At 34.0% G+C, this 24836-nt stretch overlaps 1 protein-coding gene across 1 annotated transcript in view; it reads right to left on the bottom strand.

Moving 5' to 3' along the window:
• Positions 1 to 24836, bottom strand: part of LOC124360324 (constitutive coactivator of peroxisome proliferator-activated receptor gamma-like) — a 79145-nt gene that overhangs the window by 39737 nt on the left and 14572 nt on the right. The window contains exons 5-7 of the mRNA XM_046813849.1: positions 14030 to 14212; positions 6136 to 6317; positions 2474 to 2624 (exon numbers count right to left, since the gene is read on the bottom strand). Of these exons, the coding sequence (XP_046669805.1) occupies positions 2474 to 2624; positions 6136 to 6317; positions 14030 to 14212 (516 nt within the window). The remainder of the gene's footprint in view (positions 1 to 2473; positions 2625 to 6135; positions 6318 to 14029; positions 14213 to 24836) is intronic.

The raw sequence follows: 24836 nt of genomic DNA, 5'->3' as shown, positions 1-24836 counted from the left end.
TGTTTTGTATAATGTTCTCCAAAGATAGTTAGCTTAACCCATTGGCTTATACATATTTTTACTATCAGCTCAACTGGAGTTATCCTATTAAAAATGCTAAAAACGTAAGAGTTTTGTTATATGTTTATAACAAATTTATTTTTCAAGTTATTTGGTTATATTTTATATCTTTTTGGATTAACATGAAATGGGCTTTAATAATACATAGATAGTGATATATTTGGTCATAATTTAAAAATAATAATGCTGTACAAACTAAAAAAGTTTTGGAATTCTTAAAATTTTAAAATTTTTGTTTACTCAAATAATATAAAATAAAATACCCCATTGTTGCATAAAATACCTAGCAATGCTAGAATATGTGTATATATATGCATAGTTTGTCAGAAAAAATGTTTTTTCTAAATACAGAAAATTCCAAGAATATTGATTTTTTTCTCTTGTAGTACACTAATATTCTTATAGTAACTTATTATTCAGTTAAATTTCAATTAACTGTAGTATTGCAGTTTTTCTTATGTGTTACAACAATATTAGTCTAATTTATACTAACATTTGGTTGAAAAAGGAGTAAAAAAAAAGTATTTAGATGGTGCTGTACTTGTCACGGAACGGTTCCGTGATATAAATTTTGAGCCCAGACTAGCTGTCACGGAACCGTTCCGTGATACAAGGCCAATGGGTTAATAGATTTATCTTGTTTGAAATTAACAAGCTGTTTTTCTAAATCTTCTAACTTGTTGATTAAGTTTTTCTTTTTGTAGATGTTTAACTTCCATTTCTGAGAGTTCTTCTACCTTTGCTTCTATGCTAAGTGGGGGTATGGCAGACTCCAAGTTGTCAAAATAAGGTTTTTATAATGAAAATACTGTTTATTATTGCTGCATGTACAATTTTATTAGCAAAACTTGTATTACCAAACTTGTGTACAGACAAGTATTTTTTATAATTTATGTGCATAACCGCTTTTTATTTTTTAGCTTTATAATGGTTTCATATGTGTGTATAAGTTTATGTTTTTATGAAACTAGATGAAATTTGACGCAAAATGGCTATCTCAAATTTACATTTTTCTCATTCTCACAATAACTTGATTTGATAGTAATGGCTCCTTCAAAATTTAAAAAGTCTTTTTTCAAAATTTGAATTTCATTAAAAATTTGTTGAAATAAAATATTTTTATGACCTACTTTAAATGCAAATATTATTCCTCATTTAATTAAGAACAAAAAAATTTACACACACACACACACGCACGCACGCACACACACACACACACACACACACACACATATATATAGGGTGAAAATTAAATTTAGGACGACTTTATATCTTTTAAACAACAAAAGATATCTCAACCAAATTTGGCATACCGTTACTGGTAATAGGAAGCTTCATTTTTATTTCAGTTATGTGAGTCTGATAATGTGTTCCTTGAACACGAAAGGCCTCAAAAAAAAAAAAAATTCAATAATTATTGGAGTGTTTGTTTATAAATTAAGTATTATATTGTAATAAGTAGAAGCTGGTAGAATGTAGTACCAAACATGATTTTATTTTTTCTTATGCTTGAAGTAAAACTTGTAAATAGTCCAAAGTAGACTTGGAGCTGTATATCTGTTTAAATAACAGATCCAGGATAAAAGACTTATAATAGATAAAGAGTGACATTAAAAAATACGAGATATCAATCAATCTCTTCCTACCATAGCTCTTATTTATAGTTTCATAAAAAGGAAAATGTATTGCAGTAACAATAATATTACATTTTAATGCTTGTCTAAATGAAAACATGCTTTTATCAGCATGTGTAATCCATGCTATGCCCAATAAGCTAGCTGTCAGAAGAAAGTATTGCCACAATTCAGTGACCACAGACAGAGAAAGAATTATACAATACTCTATACATTGCTTTTATGAACATATTGCATATGGTTATATTATTGGAACAATGTAAACAATAATAAATATGATCAGAACACTAATAATCAACATAGTAGACATTTGCTCTTTATGTATATTTTACATTGTTGATATAATAAATGTTGGGACTCTCAATAGAAATAATTTCAAATAAAATAAGCTAAATGTTTTTGTAGCCACAACATGAAATAATGAGTACTTTATCCTTAAATTCAATTTCACTTTTCACGCAAAAATTATGTCTTTTTAGTATAATGATGGCAAATGTTTTTAATTCTATTATATTTTCGAATAAACATCAGTCCAATGAGTCCATTGATTTTTTGTAGTAATACAAATATTTTTAAACAAATAATAAGAAAAGTACTGCTTGATGTTGTTATGAGAGAGAGCAGTACTTTAGAAGTCGAGTACTAAATATTAATTAAATATTCATAGAGGTTAAAATGAAAATAGTTTTTTTCCTTGAGAAATTAGATACATTAATAACTTACACTCGCTGATTCTATTTTAAACTTTCTCAACATTAAATATTCACTTTCACACTCACATGCAGGCGGTATGGCTGCAACATAGTTAGCCTGGTCCAAGCTCCTTGGTCCGGCCATACACCACTCTGGTACCATGTGTACCCCAGATTCTGGGGGAGGCTTCTCTTGTAGTAGTATCCCATAGGTTTGCTGTCTAATAAGCTGTGTTACCTGTAACCAATAAAATTTGTATTTATATTTTTCATAAACTGTACCCATTGGTAATATCATTAATTATCTAACAAAGGTCTCAGTTTAGAAATCCGATTAAGACAAAGGGATTCTAAGAAGTTATCAAGTGTTGATATCACCAAAGCCAATTTAATGAAATGTTTTATTAAAGTGCCTTAGAGATTTTTTGGGACTAGAGAATACGATAAGTGTTGAAAAATCAGAAATTGTGAGTGGGTCTGTTAACACTCTCTATTGTCAAAGCCGAGCTGGATCATTGCCCAGAAGCCTAAATCAACAGCCTGGCCATGAGAAGGGAAGAAAGTGCTCGCGAGGGTGGAAAAGCATTAGGCAGTCTAGTTTGATTTGAGTGTCAGCTGGAAGAATTTATATGCTGAAGCCAAGTGCAGCTTCTATACTGTATTTGTAAACAAATACGTGATTTAGGCAAACAGTTTAAATATACTAATACAATAAAATTATTGGAAAATATCCATAAAAGTACAATTTTTTTTTAATTCTGCCAAAATTGAACTTAGAATGAATGTGATGGTCAACAGAAGTACATGATATAACATGCAATTATGACAGCCTATGACAATTTGTTAAGAAATAACAAACATCTAGTAAAAGTAAATAGTTGCGAGTCGGCAAAGCAAACACTATTAGTGACCAGCATTGCTGTGATATTAAAATGCAAACACTTTACTGAAGTAGAAACAAACTATAATTATCTAAATAAATGTATTTAAATGAAGTTGAACATTATAAATTTCACAAAAAATAATAGATGCATATAATTATCAACAAATGGATCAACTATCACAACTATCAAAAAGGATGGATGCATAACAAAACACTCTTGAAAACATTTGGCTGACTCACTAAAAAAAAGGGAAAGGGGTGTATCCTTCCTTGATGTATTCCTAAAACCAATATACAATTAAATGAGGTGTTAAATAGTTATACAAACAAAAGTTTTTGGCTCCCCAGCTACTAGATTCAGGTAGGTGTATTCATTTTAGGAAAATTCCTTTCAAATTTCGAATATAACAACAACAAAATATATTAAGCATATAATAGTGAGCATAACACTTTTATCTGTCTATAACATTCAAATATCAGCATGGTGGTGTGGACTTGTTGACTACCTGTAACTTGCAATTGCAAGACGTAAACCTGTATCTCAACAATCCAATAACAAGTTACACATAATTCCATTTGCAATTTCATATACATTTTTTACTTCTCAAACATTTCTTTTACCTTGTATATATGTTATTCTAACAATTAATAATACACAAATAATGATTTACATGTCAATATGAATAGTAAATTGACAGCCTATTTGTTTTTGTTCAATATTTTGACAAATTCATACATTAGCAGTGGTGGATGTAGTATTGGTAGTATAAGTCATAAGTCATCTTTATTGCAAATTAAAATACATTCGTAGATAACAGGTGCATTGCCAATAAATATATGCTAAAATATAAATACAAATTAAGTTTATAGAAACGAGACAGAACTAGATAATAAAATATACTGCCTAGATGTTAAAATTCTACATGACAATAAATTAAAGTACTATACAACAAGACATAAAGAAAAAATAAATTATATATGAAATAAATACTATGCTTATTAAATAGTTCAAAACAAGCAAATGACAAATTTATACATGTGCTCTTGAAGTAAAAGTAAAAAACTCTTGGAACACGACTAAGCAGTGGCTGGATAGAAAAGCCAAAATCTCTCTCTTGAACTTTGTAAAAATTCTACTTATATGTAAACTGGAAAATGACAAAACACTGACACAGGTATAATATGGAGATTTTTCATAGAAGGTGGTTTTATGTAGTAGATACTGTATCAGAAAGATTCAGAAATTGAGTTGAGAAAATGTACATGGCCCTACTTAAAAATTTGTCTAACAAAATCTATACAAGATATATAAATAGGGAGGAAAGGTGCACAATTTTGAGATTTTTTAACATTTCTCTGCAAGGGTCTCTGAAGCCAGCACCAGTCAGAACTCTGATAATCTTTTTGCATAAGGAACACTCTAGAAGGACTCACTGGAGCTGCCTCAGAAAATCCAACCATAGGATATTAAGGAATTGAGATAAGCAAAGTGGACTTGGTGGAGTTAGATTATCAACAACTTTAGAAAGAGTTAAAATTGAATAGAAAGCTTTGGTGAGTTCAGGAAATAAGGAACCAATATGCTGGCGCCAAGGGAACCAAGAATTGTCTATTAACAAGCCAAAAAATGTAAAACAGGTAACAGTATTGAAGTCAGATTGGAGACATGAAGAGTGTGCCTGAGGAGCCTTGCAATGATTTAAATGAAAAACTATAAAATGTGTTTTACTAGGATTTAGTTTTAAGCTGTTTGCATCAACCCAGGAATTGAGTTGTTGGATACTTTGAATTAAGGGTGACAAAGGACATTTTTGTAACTTGCTAAGACAACTATAGAAGAGTCATCAGCATACATTTGAATTTGTACCTTGGAGATGAGTTCTGGGAGATTACAAATAAGTAGGAGGAGTGGACCGATAATTGACCATTGAGGGACACCCAAGGTGACTTTTTTTCATAGCTGCTCTGAAAATTATCATCCATAACCACCGTTTGTTGACCGCTCATCAAAAATGATTGTAGCCAGTTCAGGGCAACTCCACCAATGCCATAGGATTTAAGTTTACACATTATTACTTCAAAATTAACACAGTCAAAGATCTTGGATATGTCACAGAAAGCACCCACAATAAAGTGTGACCTATCAACTCTCGAGAACCTGTCCACATATGCAAAGATAACATCAACTGTACCTTTTCCATGCCAAAAGCCAAACTGGAAAGGGATGTTGTTGCTTTTAAGATAGTCCCAGTCTTTTAAAGACAATCTTCTTGAATACCTTTGAAAAGTTAGACAGAATAGACTTTGGTCTTTAATTATCAACAGTATGTATGAGTTTCTGTTTAACTGAAAATTTCAAAAGAACTGGAAAAATGCAACTCTGAAAGGATGTATTTATCAGATGTACTAGAGGTTTGGCAATCAAATTAGAGCATTTATTTAAAAGAAGAGGAGACACCTCATCCCAGCAAGCTGTTTTTTTTTTTTTTTTTTTTTTTTTTTTTTTTTTTTTTTTTTTTTTTTTTTTTTTTTGTAAGGATCTAATAATATAAACTATATATTTTTCAGTTGTAAAATGAAAACAATGCAATCTATCCTTGTTTTAGTTTGCATGTGACATAAAACTTGGCCTTATCAACATCTGAAATTACATTAAACTATCCCTAATATTACAGATGTTAGAATTTAAAATGGATGCATTGTCATTCTTATCGTTAATAATTTGGTCAATGAAAAAAATCTTGTCTAGTTGTACAAGTTACAAGTGTTCAGTGAAAACCTCGTACAGGCAGCATCTTTTTATTTGAATCACGTCTCTGAAACAACACTGCTTAATGTATCACATCGATCCAACACAAAAACTTACTGAAGCAAATGTTGGAAGATCATCTTGACGGAAATCTTCAAGGGAAGTAGAACTCTCAAAGGGTAAACCACTCATAACAGCATACACCATGTTAGGCAATTTGTCGATCTGGTGTTTATTCCTTGCCTCTACCATTACTCTTGTCCAGTTATCATGTCTGGATATTTCTCCTCTCTCATAACCTGTTCAAAAACAAACCATATAAATGCAACAAGGATTCTAATTACATAGAATTAAACACTAATTGATATATTCATTAGTTTTCCAAACTTCATATTAATTAATGAATAGGATGATACAGTGTGAATAATATAATGTTTCCCAAAACCTAAAAGTCTTTACTGAATGGTTATTTTTTTAGCTAATAAAATATAAAGCCTTGATATGGTAGTTGAAAACCCTGTAATGGAAGGCACCTTTTTGTTATCTGTGCATATCATTATTTTAACATCCGTACAGTTTTAATGTTCAAAGCAAAGTATATGGTTTTTATTACATTTTGTTGTTCAGTATAGTACAAGGAACATTTATATGTAACCAAATTTTGTTTCATATTTAAAATGAGTATTTTCATTGCATTTAAAATGAGAAAAAGGAAATTCTAATACCAAAATGAAATTTCTAAAGTAAAAGCTCATAAAAAATCTTTTTGAAAAAGTGAAAAATATATAAAATACATAAAAAACAGTTCTTTACTTAGAACAAGAAAATTTCACTTTCAAGAGAAATTTTAATTTCCTTGGAAAACAGTAAATTACTTAAAAAATGTATCTTCATATTCGAACATTTGTACAATATTTTTAATACTTATATAGATTCTGTAGAGTGTTACATATCTTACAAAATATAAATAAGTTTAGTTATTTTGATTTTATATAGGTTGTTATATAAGCCAATGATAGTATTCAAAGGGACTGGTTTTGTACTAAATAACAAAACGTGAGCCCGATAATAGTTGTTTGGTTTCTATTATATAAACATCTTTATAAAATGACAAAGATTAATTGTACATGAATATTTCATATGCTACTCCCACAGAACTAGAATTACTTGAATTATTTTTCGCTGAAATTGTGATTTATGTGAGAAATTGAATGACTGTCTATAAATTATTATTTGTGAGTCCTTTGAAAATTATTACTGATTCCTGGAACACCTGTATATATATATATATATATATATATATATATATATATATATATATATACATTAAATTGTATAAATGGCAATAGCCTTATTTAATTTCAATAAACATTGAATCACAAAAAGTACTTGCTCCGCCGGGAGTCGAACCCGGATCTCTCACTTGCCGGGTGAATGTGCTACCATTACACCACAGAGCGCTTTGCTACCATTACACCACAGAGCGCTTTTATATATACAAATACAGTATATATACAAATACAGTATATATACACATAGTAGCTGTTACCCGCGTCTTCACACACGATCTTTAGAACCAAAGTCCTTATATTACTTAGTAAAAGCACTTATGATGTAAAATGATGGAGTTCTATGAAAATTTTAAAACGTAAGTAGGCATACATCAAGTAGATATTATTTAAGTTTATGGTAAATATTATCAGAGTTTAATTTAATTAATATATCATGTTTTGCACATGGAAGAGCATTTTTGGTTCAAATTAATTAATTATATTTGCAATGTCACAGCTGAGCCTGCATTATTATTCTGATCAATAAAAATAAATTCACAGGTCTTGGAAACCTACTTCGTCAAAAAGTGTCTATTTCTAGCCTTTATCACATATTTCAGGTCTAAGATATTTCCAGTACCATAGTAGAGTTTGTCTTGTCCTGACGAAGAAAAAATATATACTTACCTAGAACCGAGAAGCCTACTTCGGTTAAAAAGTGCCTACTTCAGATCGTTTAAATTCTCTTACTATGTCAGATTTCAGCTTGCAATATTTCCTCAAACAATTTCTAGATACGTTCAATTATGCAGTTCTCGGAAATCTACTTTGGTCAAAATCTTCTACTATCGGCTTCTGTAATCTATTTTCAGTTTAAAATATTTCCAGGGGGGTTGTTTGTTTTGTTGTCCTGATGAAGAAAATATACACATATGTAGAACCTATTACGGCCAAGGGGAAGTAATAACTACTTCCTATGTACTTTCGGGGGTAATCCTTATTAAGGTTATGCAACATTCCAAAATAATTGTTATTAAAGTTTTGCGTTACACTTGTTTTTTGGACTGTAGCCAGAGAAAGAATGAATCATTGAGGCATTTTAGTGTTCATTTCTGTGTTTTTCCAGAAGCCACTGTTAACATGCCATATCACTATGTCAAGGAAGCCCACCAGTTTAAAGTATACAACTGTTACTTATAGCCCATAAGTTACTTATGTGAAAACATTCATAACTTTGTTCATTAAGGTTGGTTACATAGCAGTGTTTAAATAATATTTAAAATGTATTAGATAGTTTAAATTTGTCACTGGTGCGATCTGGAGTAAAGTTTTGATATTAACTCTTTATTTACTATCTGCATTGCACTACTGATCAAGCACTGTTTATTTAATATTTGATCAAATTTACTACTGATCAAGCACTGTTTATTTAATATTTGATCAAATTTAAATGTAAACAGATGTTTCAGCCAATTTGTCGACATAAAACTGAAGGTGTGAACAGCTGTTTAGTGCCAGTTTCATTTGCATTATGAAAAGTAAAAACTACAATTTTTCTAAATTCAAAAATATTTCACTTTTCTTATATTTTGCTTCATAAAAACCTTCCATGGATTTCACCGAATATTTAACAAAAAGAATTAACCGAATTGGTCTAGCCGTTCTCGAGATTTACGCTTGCTAACACATTTTGCGATTCATTTTTATTTACATATATTCTCACACATACACACACACACACACACACACACACGTGCGTGCTTGTCACACAGCACACATCAAGTTGATAGTCCACTTCTTCCCAAACTTTGATCAATGTGTCTGAAATAATTTAATTTAATTTAATTTTTTATTTTTATTTCCAACGGCAATGCCAATAAATATCTGATAACATAAATAGATGGTACAGTAAATATATGAAACATATAAAATTAGAGATGAGTCAAAGATAACCATTATAACAGAGTTAAAGCATATTGATAACTAATAGATCTCATAGTGATAACAATAAAAAAGTTAATAGAGCAAATAAACTGTTAACTAGAAAAGGCCTATAACAAGAATAAACTATCACAAAGAATAACAAAGAAGTAACAATAACAATAACTTACAAGAATAAATGAAAGAAAAAGCAACTATAACTATTGACAAACTAATTGTGCATGCAAGCCTGTGTGTGTCTTACGATTGACTTCCTCCGAACTGCATTGTATGAGATGAGTGATAATGAAAGAATGTTGGACTCAGACATCAAAGATTCAGAGTACAAGCTGGAAAAGTGCTGGCCAAACAAGTTGCAGATCTCGTGCAGATTTTACATCTCAAAGTACCAACTTTGATGGGGTGACTTCAGTACTTCTCAGGTTGTTAACATGTCTCTAGAAGATCTTGGGGTTAGTGGAAATAGTCCCGTCAATATGAGAGATATAGGGGTTGTAACATCCTGTGGCAAGAGTCTTGCAAGCGGCTCTAGCTCTAGCAAAAGCTGTGTAGTCCTGTCGAATCCAGTTCTCTTGTCAATCTTGTTAATATGTTTTCTTATAAAAAACCATTGCTTTCAAATAATTGGACAACCAAAGAGGGAAGGAAGAGATTCCACCTCTTTTTAGAGGGGTACTGTTCATCGCAAGGTTGTTAAGGCCATGGATGTATTGATTGAAGGCTTCGTCAGTACAGATAAATGCTTGCTGGCCTTTGTTGAGCGAAGACACCTTCGATCTTAATTTTTCAATGTTACACTTGGAATAGTTTGAGGTGAACCTAAGCTGAGAGGACAAATTCTGTGCAGGAAGAGTTAGGTCAACCTCCAAAGCGGGGTGGTGTGTATCCTAACATACTAGGGGATCGAGTGAACGTGTGACAACAGAAGACAGATCAGTGAAAACCGCGTCCAGTTGAGAGCCATAAACATTAGTGACATTACTCCGCTGACATAGTTCCGGACACATCATATAATATGCTGATGACACAACTGTTTGTTTTAAATCGAATAACATGTCAAATCTTGAAATCCAAACTTTTGAAGGGCTGAATAGCTGTGTACAATATTTTAATATACAAAATCTAAATACTAACAATTCTAAAACCAATTATATATTTTTTTGCAACCGAATACCAGTAAACGGTCATAGGCCAACGGTGATGTTGGGCGAAGAAGAATTCAATGAAGTATATAGCACTAAATTCCTTGGTATATTCTTAGATAGAGATTTGAGATGGAATGTACATGTGGACAATACTTATTAAGTTAAAGTCCCCAACAAGGTGAAGGTTAGACCAAAACTTGTATCCCAGACAAAGTAAACGAAGTATCCCAGAAAGTCACACAGTAATTGATACTTGGATATTGGCTGATTAGGAGGTATGTATGTGGCACACACAGCCAGCTGACTATGACTATGTTTCATAAACACGCTTGAAACTTCTGTCTCATCACTTGGAAAGCTGATTGAGGACACGTTTAGTTTTTATTTGTTGCTATCATGACACCACCTCCGCTTTTCTTAACAATAGTCTTATAGAATCTGTCACAACGAAAGATGTTGTACTGATGTAAACTCAACTCAGCGTCAGTGATATCCAGAATTAATTTTGTTTGAGGAACACAATTATGTCGATGTCAATTTTCCCCTACGTTTGTTTTGTATCACTTGATGTAGCTCCTGCAATGTTTCACAGTACCTCCCTGCGTTGATTGTTGATCCTCGTTCAAGGAAATCAACCAGAATCATACCCTTAGCAGACTCTGAGGCCTTGTTTTAATATACAACTGTGTATTACATTATTGTAAGTACAATGTGTATTAAAGAAAATATAACATACAAAATTAATTTTCATTCAATTAAAGTACATTTCCAATTAGTAAAAAGAGAGAACAATTTACTGAATAGAAATAGGTTTAGATGATGGCTGACGGTATAAATACAATTAATTATAATTTGTTGCTTAATTTAAGTTTCCATTTAAATGCTTATTTTAGTAAAATGTTACAACATTAATGTTTTAAAATTTGCCAAAACAATTAAATCCGTATTTGAAGAGTAACCATTAACCAGAGCAATATTAATATAGAAAAAAATGTGATGTAAAACTAATACCATGTAAAATAGCCTCGGGTGGCTTTATCAGAGTCGTGTGAGAAAGTTTAGTCTGGATCGAGGATGGGGTTCTGCTGCCATGCTACCTTCCACACAATACAACCTCAGATGAAGTATAAGATGGATTGTGCCATGGTAAGGAACTTTAAAAAACAAGCCGGACACTGTGGACTTGGGTGGAAAGAAACTCAATACCCTTCTGGGTTACGTCATTGGACAATCAAACACTTCTCACTCAAACAGCCTGTTTACCAAGCAAACATATGAACTCCAGGTTTACAATTTATATGAAATTTTAGAGGATCAAACCCATAAGCTTATAGTACTAAGAAAAAAAGAATAAAAACGTTACATAGTTACTTAAGAATTTTTTGATTGAATTCAATTGTGAGTTGGAAAATGTAGTGTGCGTATTTTTATTTTGTTTTCAGGTATCAGTTGTGTTAAATCTTTTAAGGGCTCATTTAAAGGAGAAGAGATCTTAAACGTCACCTTAATATTACTAGAATGTCTACAGGTCCTTTATAAGATGAAATAGTAAATTTATTACATGGTGCAATAGTATTTCACTATCTCCCACAAACGCATCAACAGTGTTACATTTTTGATGAAGAGTAGACTAGACTCCATAATTCTATTGGCAGTGTTCATTTTCCTGTTCTGAAATAATAGTGATTCTTAAAAAAGGCTTAAAAGTAAAACAAAATATAGACTTCCATCTAAAACTTTTCTTCTGAAAGTATTTCTTTCAATTAAAATAAATTGAGTGGATTTATAGTTATTTTACCCATATGTAGTAAAAATCTTTACACAATGTATGTTCAATTCCATATACTATGAATTTGAATTTTATTGTTTCAATTTAATGTTTTATATTTAATTGTTTCGTCTTTTGCATTACAAACTTTTTTAAATTAGTTCAATAGTTTTGTAAAAGCAAGTTCCACAATAACCTCATTTTTTTGTTATGACATTTTGTTTGAGACATGGAAATATGGGCCATTTCTTCATAAAGTCACTTTAAATTTTACTCAATATTTATATTATATAATTTATTCAGCCAGGCAAAAATATTTTTAATTAATAAATAAAATTAATATGTAAAAAAATAGATTATAGAAATAAATAATTTTGATTTAAAACACATCCATAACTTCTACATTAAATTTGCCAAATTTTAGGTTGCGGCAAATTTTAAAGCATGGCTTCATAACATTAAGGTTTTCAGATTATATTTGACATAACATTTATTTACTGTTAAATAAATTATTTTCAAATTGATATCGAGCACTTATTTACCATACCTTCAATGTATACTAAGAGCTTTACCAAATTATTATATCGAGTGATGATATGGGTCTTTTAGTTTTTTTGTGCCTTTTTGGGTCAGGGGTGCCAAAGTAAGTTTTTTCTCCGGATGAAAAATAGTATAGTTACGTCCCTGGATACCCATCACAGGTTATAACCACAGTCTGTATCAGTGATCACAGAATGTTTGGTCAAAGATTCATGAAGTTAGTGATTAACAACCTCAACTTTAACTCCAATTATTTAAGTAGAACAACTTTGCAGAAAATTGTCTTAAAATTTGAAATTTCACAACTTGTATTCATATATATATTGGTTTAAAGCTATTTACCAAATAAAACTAATGGTAGGTATTCTTGATTTTTTTGGACTGATATTATAAGGAAGGAATATTATCAACTTCTACAGAGGACATAATGAGAGTCTTCATATGATCTCAGTTTAAATGTCAGTTACTGGAATAGTGTCACATTACATCATCAGTCAAAATCCAGGTCAAGCAGACAACCTCATCATACAAGGTTGTCAAATATGTTTTGGGATTAGAAATGGACTTTTATTAGTTGAGTTTATACATCAAGAGACGACAATAAGTGCAACCACTCACTATACTATCCTGACTAAACTTTTATGTAAATACAGAATATGCGATGTTGTCTTCTGATGTCTGTAGTTTAGTTGCTGTTTAACAAAGCCAGATTATTTTGGATGGGAACATCCACCAAACAGTCCAGACTTGGCACTGACACTACTTAAAGAGTTTCTAATTGGCAAGTGCTTTATCATAGATAACAATGTAAAATTGACAATAGTTGGCTATTCTTACATGCAGCTGAATTCTGTAACTGGAAAATTTAGAAAAATAACAAACAATATGGAAACTATTATGTATTGTATAAGGAAAAATTGTAAAAACCATAATACAAAGTGTTTGAAAAATTCTGATGGTTTATTTATTACTAGAAGTCAGATCTTACTTTCTTAATATCTTTTGCATTTCAGGACCAGCACTGAAAGTTTATAAAAACTTTTGCTATGTTTTAAAGTTAAACTGTCAGAAATTCTAGAATCAGTACCAGCTGCAATAAAGCATCCATGAACATAGATGTGATGTAGTCATTGGAATAAATTAGCAATAAGGTGTATACGCAAATACAACTAAATGATTCAAGGATAGCCAAATAACAGGTTTTAATGTCAATTCTTAAGCTTATGAGGCTGATATCGAGAATGTAAAAATATCGATAACATAATTAATTACTGCTGCTAATAAACAATATATTGGTGATAGCATACACAATTAATAATAATTGAAGAAGAGATAAATAGACTGACCTAAATAGGCTTGGAAAGTGCGAGGATGAATTGGGAAGCGCCCACCACGTCGACGACGTCGAGATACTTTGTGTTGTGGAAAAGGTTGCAGCCCTCGCTGCTGCCTCTGAGAAAAGCCAGGGGTTGAGCGATCTGCAAATCTCTGACCACTCCCACCATGCAGCTGTCCAGTAGGATGTGTATCTATACATTAACAGTAGTGGTGAAATTAATATATTTTCCAAATGTATTTTTAAGTTAAGAAATAATTTATTAATTTATGAACTGACCATCCCATTTAGTGACATAACTGACATTAGGTTTCGTACTAGTTATTAAAACAATTAATTATGTTAAATACAAAATTCAGATAACATTACACTTTTTTTGCAGTAAGTTTACACGTTCAAAGCCAAGCCCTATTTCAAGCACCCGAAATCCTAAACTTAGTTTTGTCTATTGTATTCATTTAGCATTATAATTACGGAATTTAATCACTTTCATGGAAAAACTGTTATAAAAAAAAAAAAAAAAACTGAAGTGACATCGGTACTAACAGTCTAGACTCATGTCACACTGAACAAATATTTGAAATTGTAACTGCTTATATTAAACATATATGCTTTTGTATAGTAATAACATTGTTAAATCTAAATTTCCTCAATTAAATGTTACTTTTTACTTAAAAAGTACTATAACACTACCGGTACTAATGCATTGACATTATCATACTTAACAAATATTTGCATTGAAACTCTTGATATAGCATGTACTACCATTGATCTATTAATAAAAGTAATAAATATAATCATTTTTATAGGTTATGATGTTAAAGTTCATAACCTCAGTCATCCAACTCCCAAATAATAACAATGAAACATGTAAAAAAAAATGTAAACATTAAAAAATAATCAACACTTTAAAGTTTGATTTCTGGAAACCAAAGGCAATTTGGTATTCTTAGACATCTAAATAAACATTTAATACAGCAATAATTAGGATTTATTATTAAATAGTAAAACATTCGGCAGCTTACAAATAACCTTGTACTTGACGCCACTGTAATATCATCGGTACTAGTGGTAGGACCAGTGGCGTAGCGAAGGGGGGGGTCCAGGGGGTCCGGACCCCCCCCGAAATTTTAAGACATATTAAAAAATAAAGCATGGAACAGGAGAAAAAAGGAGAGTTATCATTTACTCTTGTCTATAAACATTAAATTGATTGATTTAATTGATTAAAGTGACCGTTGTTAAAAATATAATTGTCCTTTCGTTTAAATCATAAAGTAACAAACGATACTTTTGGGCTCGGCCTTTCGGATAGTGTAGTGTAATCACGGTACGGTATTGCTATAGAGCGCGGTCACGTGTCGTCGAAAAGTAACCTAAAAATTGTAATACGGCGAACATTCGACCTCCAGCGCTCGTTTGTGTCAACAACTCCTGGAACAACATGAGTGACATATTCAAGAAGATGGGACAGCGTGCCTTTGGAAGCGCCGGGCAGAAAGCTAAGAGGCCTAGCTCTCCACCTGCCAGCTCGGGCGCCTAAGAAGGTCGCTGCTCCAGCAAAGGGCCTTTTTAAAGGCCACAAACGTCACCTCTGCTACTGTGACATCTGACCAACCTTCCGCTTCGGTTTCTACGCCCAGGATACCCTTGCTGTTCCTGGACAGTGTTCCGGACTGGCCTACCCACGCCAAGAAGTTGGAGGAGTTGGCGCGGGACGGCGAGACGACAACATTCCGCCGTGCTCACTATCGCTTGAAAGTGACCACCGTGGAGGACTTCATGGTAGTTTCAGCGGTACCTATGTTCAAGAAGCTGCCTTTCTACACTCACAACCTTGGGCGTGAAAGATCGCTTAAGGTTGTGACCAGCGGACTGCCCGAAACCCATGATGTGGAGCTCTTCGATGTCTTTAACTGACGAGGGCTTCGCCGTCAACGAGGTTGCACGACTTCGGACAGCCAGGGAACCTACCAGGAGCTGGGTGATCACGCTGACCAGGGACCAGCGAGAGAACCCTGACACCAAGCGGGCTAGCCAAATCTACAACGTGACAAGCCTGCTCCATGTCAGGGTCTCAGTCACTGTCTACAAGAAGCCGGTCGGCCCGCCACAGTGGGTACCAGTGCCAAGGTTTTGGCCAGGGCTCTGGCAACTGCGGAGAGGCCGAGAAAATGCGTCCGCTGCGGGGAAAATCATCTGAAGACGAACTGCCCCAAAGTCTCGACGGAAGAAGGGTCACTGCTGCAACTGTGGCGGCGATCACAACGCCAACTATCGTGGGTGTCCAGCCTACAAGGAAGCAGAGCGGCAGCTGTCCAGTTAGGCCGCAAGTACCGGCCAACCAAACTAGCGGCGAGGCGACCAACGGCCCAGCCGCCCAAGCGACCAGCGCGGGACGAGTCACCAGTGGACTCCGTATCGGAAAGTGAAGCTGAGGACGATATGCCGCAGAAGAAGAAGCGCCGGAGGAAAACCCCGGAACCTTCCGGTCACACAGAGGCCCAGGGCGACTCCCCAGGCAGAAGAACTAGAGTGGCCACCTACACCAGCCACTCCGCCGCAACAAACGGAGGCGCCCAGCAGCTGATGCAGCAGCAGAAGCAGCCGCCCCCGCTCAGCGCAGCCTTCAAGCTGTTTTGGCCGAGATAGCTGCGCAGTTGACCGCCCTCACCCGGCTCTTCAATGAAGCAACGGCCCTCAGTGGCACACCGACCAGCTGCTAGACTGCTGCAGGAGCAAATTGGTTGACAGGCAAGTCATTGAGCTCAACTGCTCAGATACTGCCCACAGACTTGGAGGAGCGCCCAGAGGCCATCCTAGCGACCCGATTTAGACTTGGACAGTTTAAATTAGCGACCACTTCGTTAAAATTCGTCTTGGGGACGTAAAATGGCTGCTTAGAATTAAGTCACGACGTTGATTTTAGTTTACATTAAAACTGTAGACGTGTATATAATTATTGAAAAAAAATATAAAAAAATCACTTTCGGTCGGAAAATACACTTGAAAAGCTCTACTGATAAGAAGTTCCGACTACTTTGGATTTCACTGACTGAGGTATTGTTTCATTTTCCTTAGTATATTCCGATCGGAAGTGATTATTTTTGTTTTTTTCTCTCTATAATTATATATTTATTAGTCGGCGTTGAATTAATACCTGAAAACGATGTCTGAACAAAATTATAAGTACCACTTTTACCTCAACCAGTGAAATCCAAAATCGTTTTAAAACTTAATCTGTAGAGAGCTTTTCTTCAGTATTTACCGACGGAAGTGATTTTTTGTCGATAATTATATGGGTAGTCGAGTACAGTTTAATGGTAACAAATAATCGTCGTCCTAACTCAATCAAAAATACCACGTTTACCTCAATAACTGAAGTCGAAAAGTAGTTGAAGTTCTAATCATTAGTTTTTCAAGTGTATTTTATTTCCGACCGAAAGTCATTTTTTTCCCGATAATTATATACTCGTCTACAGTGTAATGATACAAAAAATCGTCATTATAACTCATTCATAAATACCTCAATCAGTGAAATCCAAAGTAGTCGAACTTCTAATCAGTAGAGTTTTTCCGGTGCATTTTCCGACCGTTAGTTTGATCTGTACCAGAGCAACGCTCGAAAAATTGCCCCTCCTTTTCCAAAGGGGTTTCGGCCATCAGTGGCCCAATGTCCCCGAAGGGGTATTTCATTTTTTTCCACTGAAATATAATTCTGTCAATTACACGCTTGAGTGAAGCTCTGTTTTGTTCTTTTTCTTTCTTATCCAGTGAATCCAACATCACTTTGATGCCTTATACTCGGCCAGAATCGAACTTCGTAAAGTTTCTGTAGCTATACAAGAAAATTTGTGGTACTAGAGTTGCTGTGAGAGTTGAATTTGCCTATTTCATCTTTCCAATTTTCTATAAGGCGTAGTTACTAAAGCCCATATTTTTGGTATTTACCTTTTACCAGTGAATTCATTAGCAAATAAACACACAAAACATCCCCAGGATCTCCCGATTTCGGGACCCCCCCCGAACGAAATTTCTGGCTACGCTACTGGGTAGGACATGAGCATGATCCACTGTGGCGTCACCGGGATTGTTCACCGTCACCGTTCTGTATCTTAGTGTAAATAGGTGTTAGTTTACATTGTCAAGGTAAAAGAATTAGGAAGAAAAATAAGAAGTAAAGATGAGTACTAAAGATTACTCGTTTGTTGAATCAATTATCTTATCACTAGTTATTCTTATGTTACAGTTAGCAACACCTCATAAATATTCATGACTTTTCCGAGATTTATGTGACTGGTAGACACCCTACAAGAATGACTGGACAATTTTCTCGGTCTATCCTAACTTTACAATGACTTTCTCAGTTTTTTTTAAATTCCCTGACTATTCCCGGTCTAAACGATCGGTTGGAGGGCTGGCGCGACGCTTTCACTGGTGGCGAGTGGACTTGAACTGTCAACTCACCTAACATCCCTCTACCCACACTCTTTAGACGCTTTGTTTATATTTGTTATTTGCTCAAAATTCCTGTACATATCCCGCATTTTCTACATACATAGTAAATTTAAGTAAAATTCCTGAACGCAGAACACCCTGACAATAGAAATAAAAACCAATGCAGTTGTACTCTAATCAACAAGGTTCCAAATTTTCATTTAGTTCCAGTTTCAATGTTATTTCATAATAGGTCTTAGCCACCATGAACATGATGTTCCTCAAGTTGATTGTCTTTAACAATATTGTATTATGTCAGTTTTTTCATAGTTTTCTAGCTTGAATAGAACTTCTGAAAGGAGTTTTCTGTATTAATTCTTTTAACATATTCAATGACCCCCTGATCCATTGGCTATTGGAGACTTGTTACATTGGGGGGCAGAAAATACAGTTTTATTCCAGACTTGCCCTCACATGCCAGTTCATTCCGGTGGATATGCGCATTGTCGAGAACAAAGTCCATTTACAGAAAGTAACTCAACAAATGACTTTTTACTTTAGACACAAACTCACAAATAAACTACTCTTTGAATAAAATAACAATCTATCCAAGCCGATTTATGTAACCGGCAGCTTTGATTTGTCCAAGTTTTTAAGTGCCCTGGGTTTTACTGACTTACCAATGGTAAAAGGAGGTAGTTTGTGAGGGCCTGAAGATTTGGAACAAAGAGCCACTGTGATTCTTTACTTGCTTACTTTAAAGCATAGGAAAGTTGGTATACCTGACGTGTACCTTTAAGGCAGGAGTTTATTCAGTCTTCATTAACATTCATTGTATTGCATTTGTATGGCCCTAGACTTACATAAAAGTTTAGCAGAGACATATTGAATTAATTATTCCCATCTTTATTGACTAAGACCATCTTTCATATCAGTTGTAAGTAAATATCTGTGGTGATTGTTCGACGTAACCTCTGTGTACTTGCTACAAACTTCACACAAGGTAACAACCGGTCTGTTCGTTTCTACCTTGGAGGAAGCTAGAGCCAAGTAGGACATCACCACTACTATCAACTGATCTCGTAGCTCAGGCGGCTAACAAGCGACACTCTGTTATCTGCGATTGGCGGCAACATCAGTTCGAATACATGCTGAATAAACTTTTTGCTTCTTCTAAACTGCAATAAAATTATATATTGTTTATAATTATTTTAAGCTCGTTTTTATTAATTTCCACACCTTAATTTACCTACTTGTTGTTTATTATTATATTTATATTGTATTTTTATGTTGTTAAATATAATTTATTGTAAAAATTGGCCAACTATTTTTGTTTTATTTGGTCTGAATTAATGTAACAATTACATTGTTAGGTAAAATAATATAATTTTTTCTGTGTCTAGTTACTGTCTTAATGGTAGAAACAATGCCTTGCAAGAGGAAATAAGAATTCTAAAAATGAGAGAATCCTCTATTCAAACCTTACCCAAAGATCAAACTGTTGTAATTCCAAATCCAAATTCGGCCAAAAATCATATGGACTGGAAAGAGATAAAATCCAACCATAAAACTATTGTTGTAATAACCCAAATACAATTTCAGCTAAAAACAGACAATAAATTTTAAATCCTCTACAAAATCTCTAGTGAACCCTTCTTACCTTCAAAATCTTTAACTACCCATCATAAAGACCAGACTGTAAACAACAAAAGACCCAACGGCCTGCAACAGTATATCCTGGGAATGATTCACAGCATATAAAATCAAGAAACCCTAAATTAATTTTAACTTGAGTTATAGAGAAATTCAAACAATAAAGAAGAGGAAAGTCTTAGTAATTTCAGATAGCCATGGACACATGATGAGTGAACTATTGTCTTGCAGATTGGGTTACGAATATACAGTAGTGCTGTGGTGAGACTAGGGGCCCCTCTAAACTATGTAGTTCACGATCTCCTTGGTATGGTTGAAGGTTTCACTACCGACGACACTGTAGTGATTAAGGAAGGCTCAAACGACATAGGAAAAGACTCTGACTTTTCACTTTGTGATACAGTGCGTCGAGCTGTCTCTAGTGTTGTCCAAACACAACACTAGAGTTGTCTTAAAATGGTGCATTCTAATGTGGATATATTTTTGAAAAAAAAAATAGTTTTTATTTGCACGTACACTGAAAGCCCAAACAACTGTTGTACTATGTACGATACCCTACCCATACGATAAAGAAAAACTCACTACCAAATCTTGTTATTCATAATATTAACAGTGGTCTCGTTAAAAAACATTACACTTGTATGGTTTACATATGAATTAGACTGGGAAGGAGATTATGTCAAGAATTCTTGCTAAATGTATTGAGCAGTGTTGTGGTAGTGTAGCTAATGTTACTAATCCATGTTCTCAGAATGCAGTGTCTGACAGGTTGTTTGTAGAACCACTTTTACACCAGTCTCTAAATGATATTCAGACATCCACCCTTACACATACAATTCATGCACATATCACATTAACACCTTCACCTCTTTCACCCATGATTACTTCAATCAATGACAAAACCCTTCATAACGCAACACATTACATTGACATCACGTTTTTAGGACAGACCAGAAACAACCTGTCACTAATGGAGGAGATGGAAGTTTGTGTAGCTCTGGATGGCGACGATCTGGGCAAAAACTAATCATAGTTAGTTACAACATTAGGAGTGTTAAAAATAAAATTCCTGAACTTCGTCATATATCTCGATTCTATTCCTCGATAAATCTCCCATAGTCAATAATTTCCAAACAGCCAATTCATTTAATGATTTTCTTATTAACGTAAGTAAATTAATTATAGCAAACGAAAAAATAGCAATTAATTTCCTGAACAATTATCCAACTTTGTTTTTGTACCTCACTAACCCTGAAGAAGTGTTTCACATCTTTCAAAATAAAAAAAATTCAAATCATGTGGATGGGATGAAGTTCCAACTCACATATTAAAAATATCAGTCTCACTTATATCAAAGCCTTAAGCTCTTTTCATTAATAATTGCTTTTCAAGTTATATTTTTTTCTGAAAATCTAAAATACTCACTAATTAAACCTATGTGTAAGAAAAATTACAAAACTGATATGTCACACTACTGAATGTCCTGTAGCCCTTCTTCCAGTGATTTCAAAAATTTTCACAAAAGTAATCGCAGTCTGAATTCTTAAACATTTTAGTACAAAAAAACATTTTGTATAAAAATCAATTTGATTTTAAACCAAACTCATCAACAGCCTCAGCAGTTTTTGAACTAATTAACACAATGTTGTGTTCACATCATATTGCATCCCTTTTCTGCAACCTTTCAAAAGCTTTTGACTGTGTTAAACACAGTATATTGTTTAAAAAATTACAATTTTATGGCTTAAGAGGCTCAGTTTACAGTTTATTATCTACATATTATTTTATCAAACAGGAAACAAAAGGTTACAATTAAAAATAGGTCTTCGACAAGTTTTCTTCCCACTGGCGACTCAATGATCATAGCATTCCCCAGGGCTCAGTGCTGGGTCCACTACCAGTGGCGTAGTGAAGGGGGGGAGTCCGGGGGGTTCAGACCCCCCCCCGAAATATTAAGACATATTTAAAAAAAATTAAGCATGGAGCAGGGGAAAAAAGGAGAGTCAACATTACTCTTGTCTACAAACATTTAATTGATTAAAGTGACCGTTGTTAAAAATATAATTGTCCTTTCGTTTAAATCATAAAGTATCAAACGATACTTTTGGGCTCGGCCTTTCGGATAGTGTAGTGTAATCACGGTATTTGTATAGTCACAAAGTAACCTGAACCGTTACACGGCGAACAGTTTAAATTAGCGACCACTTCGTTCAAATTCGTCTTGAAGACTTAAAATGACTGCTTAGAATTAAGTTATACGCTGATTTTAGGTTTCATTAAACTGTAGACAAGTATATAATTATTTAAAAAAATTAAGAAATCACTTTCGATCGGAAAATACACCTGCAAAACTCTACTGATTAGAACTTCAACTAATTTGGGCTTCAGTGATTGAGGTGAACGTGGTATTTCCGACTGAGTTAGGACGACGATTTTTGTTATCTTTAAACTCACTGTACACTAGTATCTACATAATTATCGAGAAAAAAATTTTTAAAAATCACTTACGGTCGGAAAATGCTGAGGAAAACCCTCTACTGATTCAGGTTTTGACGATTTTGGATTTCACTGGTTGAGTCGTTGAGATAAAAGTGGTACTTAGAATTATGTTAGGACATTGATTTTAGGTATCAATTGAACGCCGACTAATACCTATATAATTATCGAAGAAAACACTTCCAGTTGGATAATACATCGGAAAAACTCTAAGTACTAATAAGAAGTTCCGATTACTTTGGATTTCACTGACTGAGGTATTATTTCATTTTCCTTAGTATATTCCGATCAGAAGTGATTTATTTGTTTGTTCTTGATAATTATATAGGTACTAGCTGACCCGGTGAACTTCGTTTCACTCACCTCTTAACATAAACCATATTAATTTAAACCCTAATTATGTATTGCAGAACCGGTAACTTTATAAAGGCATCATCATCATAGTATAGGCCATGCAATGGCATCTTAGAACTGTTCAAAATTCAATGAATACAGCGCCTTCTACACCGCAGCTGTTGAACAATGCCACAATAATTAATAAAAAAAACATAAAGGTGTCTTTAAAAAGGTGTTTTAAATTTCTGTCAGATCAAGTGTTAGATCGCTTTGTTTTTATAATTAGCTGAATTCGTTTGTAACGTTAGTCACTTTCCTTTAAATTGATTGATTGATTTGTTTTTATAGAAGATCTTTTACAACGCATTTTCCCTTTTGCAAAAAGTGGATAGAACGGCAGAATAAAACAACTACCTGTCCCAGTTGCACTAAAAAATTATTAAGATGCGACGAATGTTTGACAATAACCGCTGATACGAGTACTTTCAACTTTTGTATCAAGTGCGGTCACAATTTGAGCCGCATAATAAGAATTAACAGGGCCAAGGAATAAAAAAATCAAGTGAAACAACAATTGTTATCAAAACCGAAGTTCGTCTCAACAATGCTATCATCATCATCATCATCTGAAGGAATAACATTTTTTAGAACTTAATTTAACTGGTGAAGAATTAAAATATTTGGATGAGATAGAAGAAAATCAGGAGCACAACATCGGTAATATTCTGGCTGTGCCAAACTTGTCCGAGTCACCGAGACCTCTCGCTACGCCGTCAATCTCGGATGAAATAGGAGAAAGTCAAGAGCACAACATCAGCAATATTCTGGTTATGCCAGACTTGTCCAAGTCACCGAGGCCTCCCGCCACGCCCGTCAGGTCCTAGCGAGCATAGTGAAGACATCATTAGCAAGCCGGGTTTATATATAATTTTGATATAGAGGTAGATTTTAACATTTAATTTTAACCCTCATCATTCGAAAGTTATATTGTTTAAAGATTCAAGTGCCGAGAAATTTAAGAAAATATGTTTCTTACCATAAAGACTAATCAATATATGTTTAATTTGATTTGTCGGCACTATAATCGATTTCTGGATCATAAGAGAATGCTGCTCGTTCCAGGTTCACAGGAGCATTGCGTTTGCGGAATCGGCCAATTTCCTTTTCCCGGGCTCGCTGCTGTTGTGATCGATGTGTCCGAACTCGTTGAATTATTTGTCTATCCACTTCATTCTGATTTACTGTAGAACGCAAATGTGCCATACCAATACGACTGTTATCAGTCTCTTAAAAAGTGATTTAAAAAATTTTTTTCCGATAATTATATACTCGTCTACAGTGTAATGATACAGAAAAATCGTCATTACAACTCATTAATAAATACCTCAATCAGTGAAATCCAAAGTAGCCGACTTCTAATCAGTAGAGTTTTTCCTGTGCATTTTCTGACCGTTAGTTTGATCTGTACCCGAGCAACGCTCGAAAATTGCCCTCCTTTTTTAAAAGGTTTTCAGCCGTCAGTGGCCCAATGTCCCCCAATGAAGCTCTGTTTTGTTCTTTTTCTTTCTTCTCCTGTGAATCCAACATCACATTGGTGCCTTCTACTTGGCCAGAATCTAACTTCGTAAAGTTTCTGTAGCTATACTAGAACATTTGTGGTACTAAAGTTGCTGTGAGAGTTGAATTTGCCTATTACATCTTTCCACTTTCTACATGGCGTAGTTACTAAAGCTCCATATTTTTCGTATTTACCTTTTACCAGTGAACTCATTGGCAAATAACACACAAAACGTCGCCTGGATCCACCGATTTCAGACCCCCCCGAATGAAATTTCTGGCTACGCTACTGTCCACTACTATTTCTTATCTACGTGAACGATTTTCCAGATAACCTA

This window comes from Homalodisca vitripennis, chromosome 4, assembly GCF_021130785.1.
Source record: "Homalodisca vitripennis isolate AUS2020 chromosome 4, UT_GWSS_2.1, whole genome shotgun sequence".
Lineage (NCBI taxonomy): Eukaryota > Metazoa > Arthropoda > Insecta > Hemiptera > Cicadellidae > Homalodisca > Homalodisca vitripennis.
Note: the sequence above shows the minus strand (reverse complement) of the source record. Positions and strands in the feature narration are given on the sequence as shown.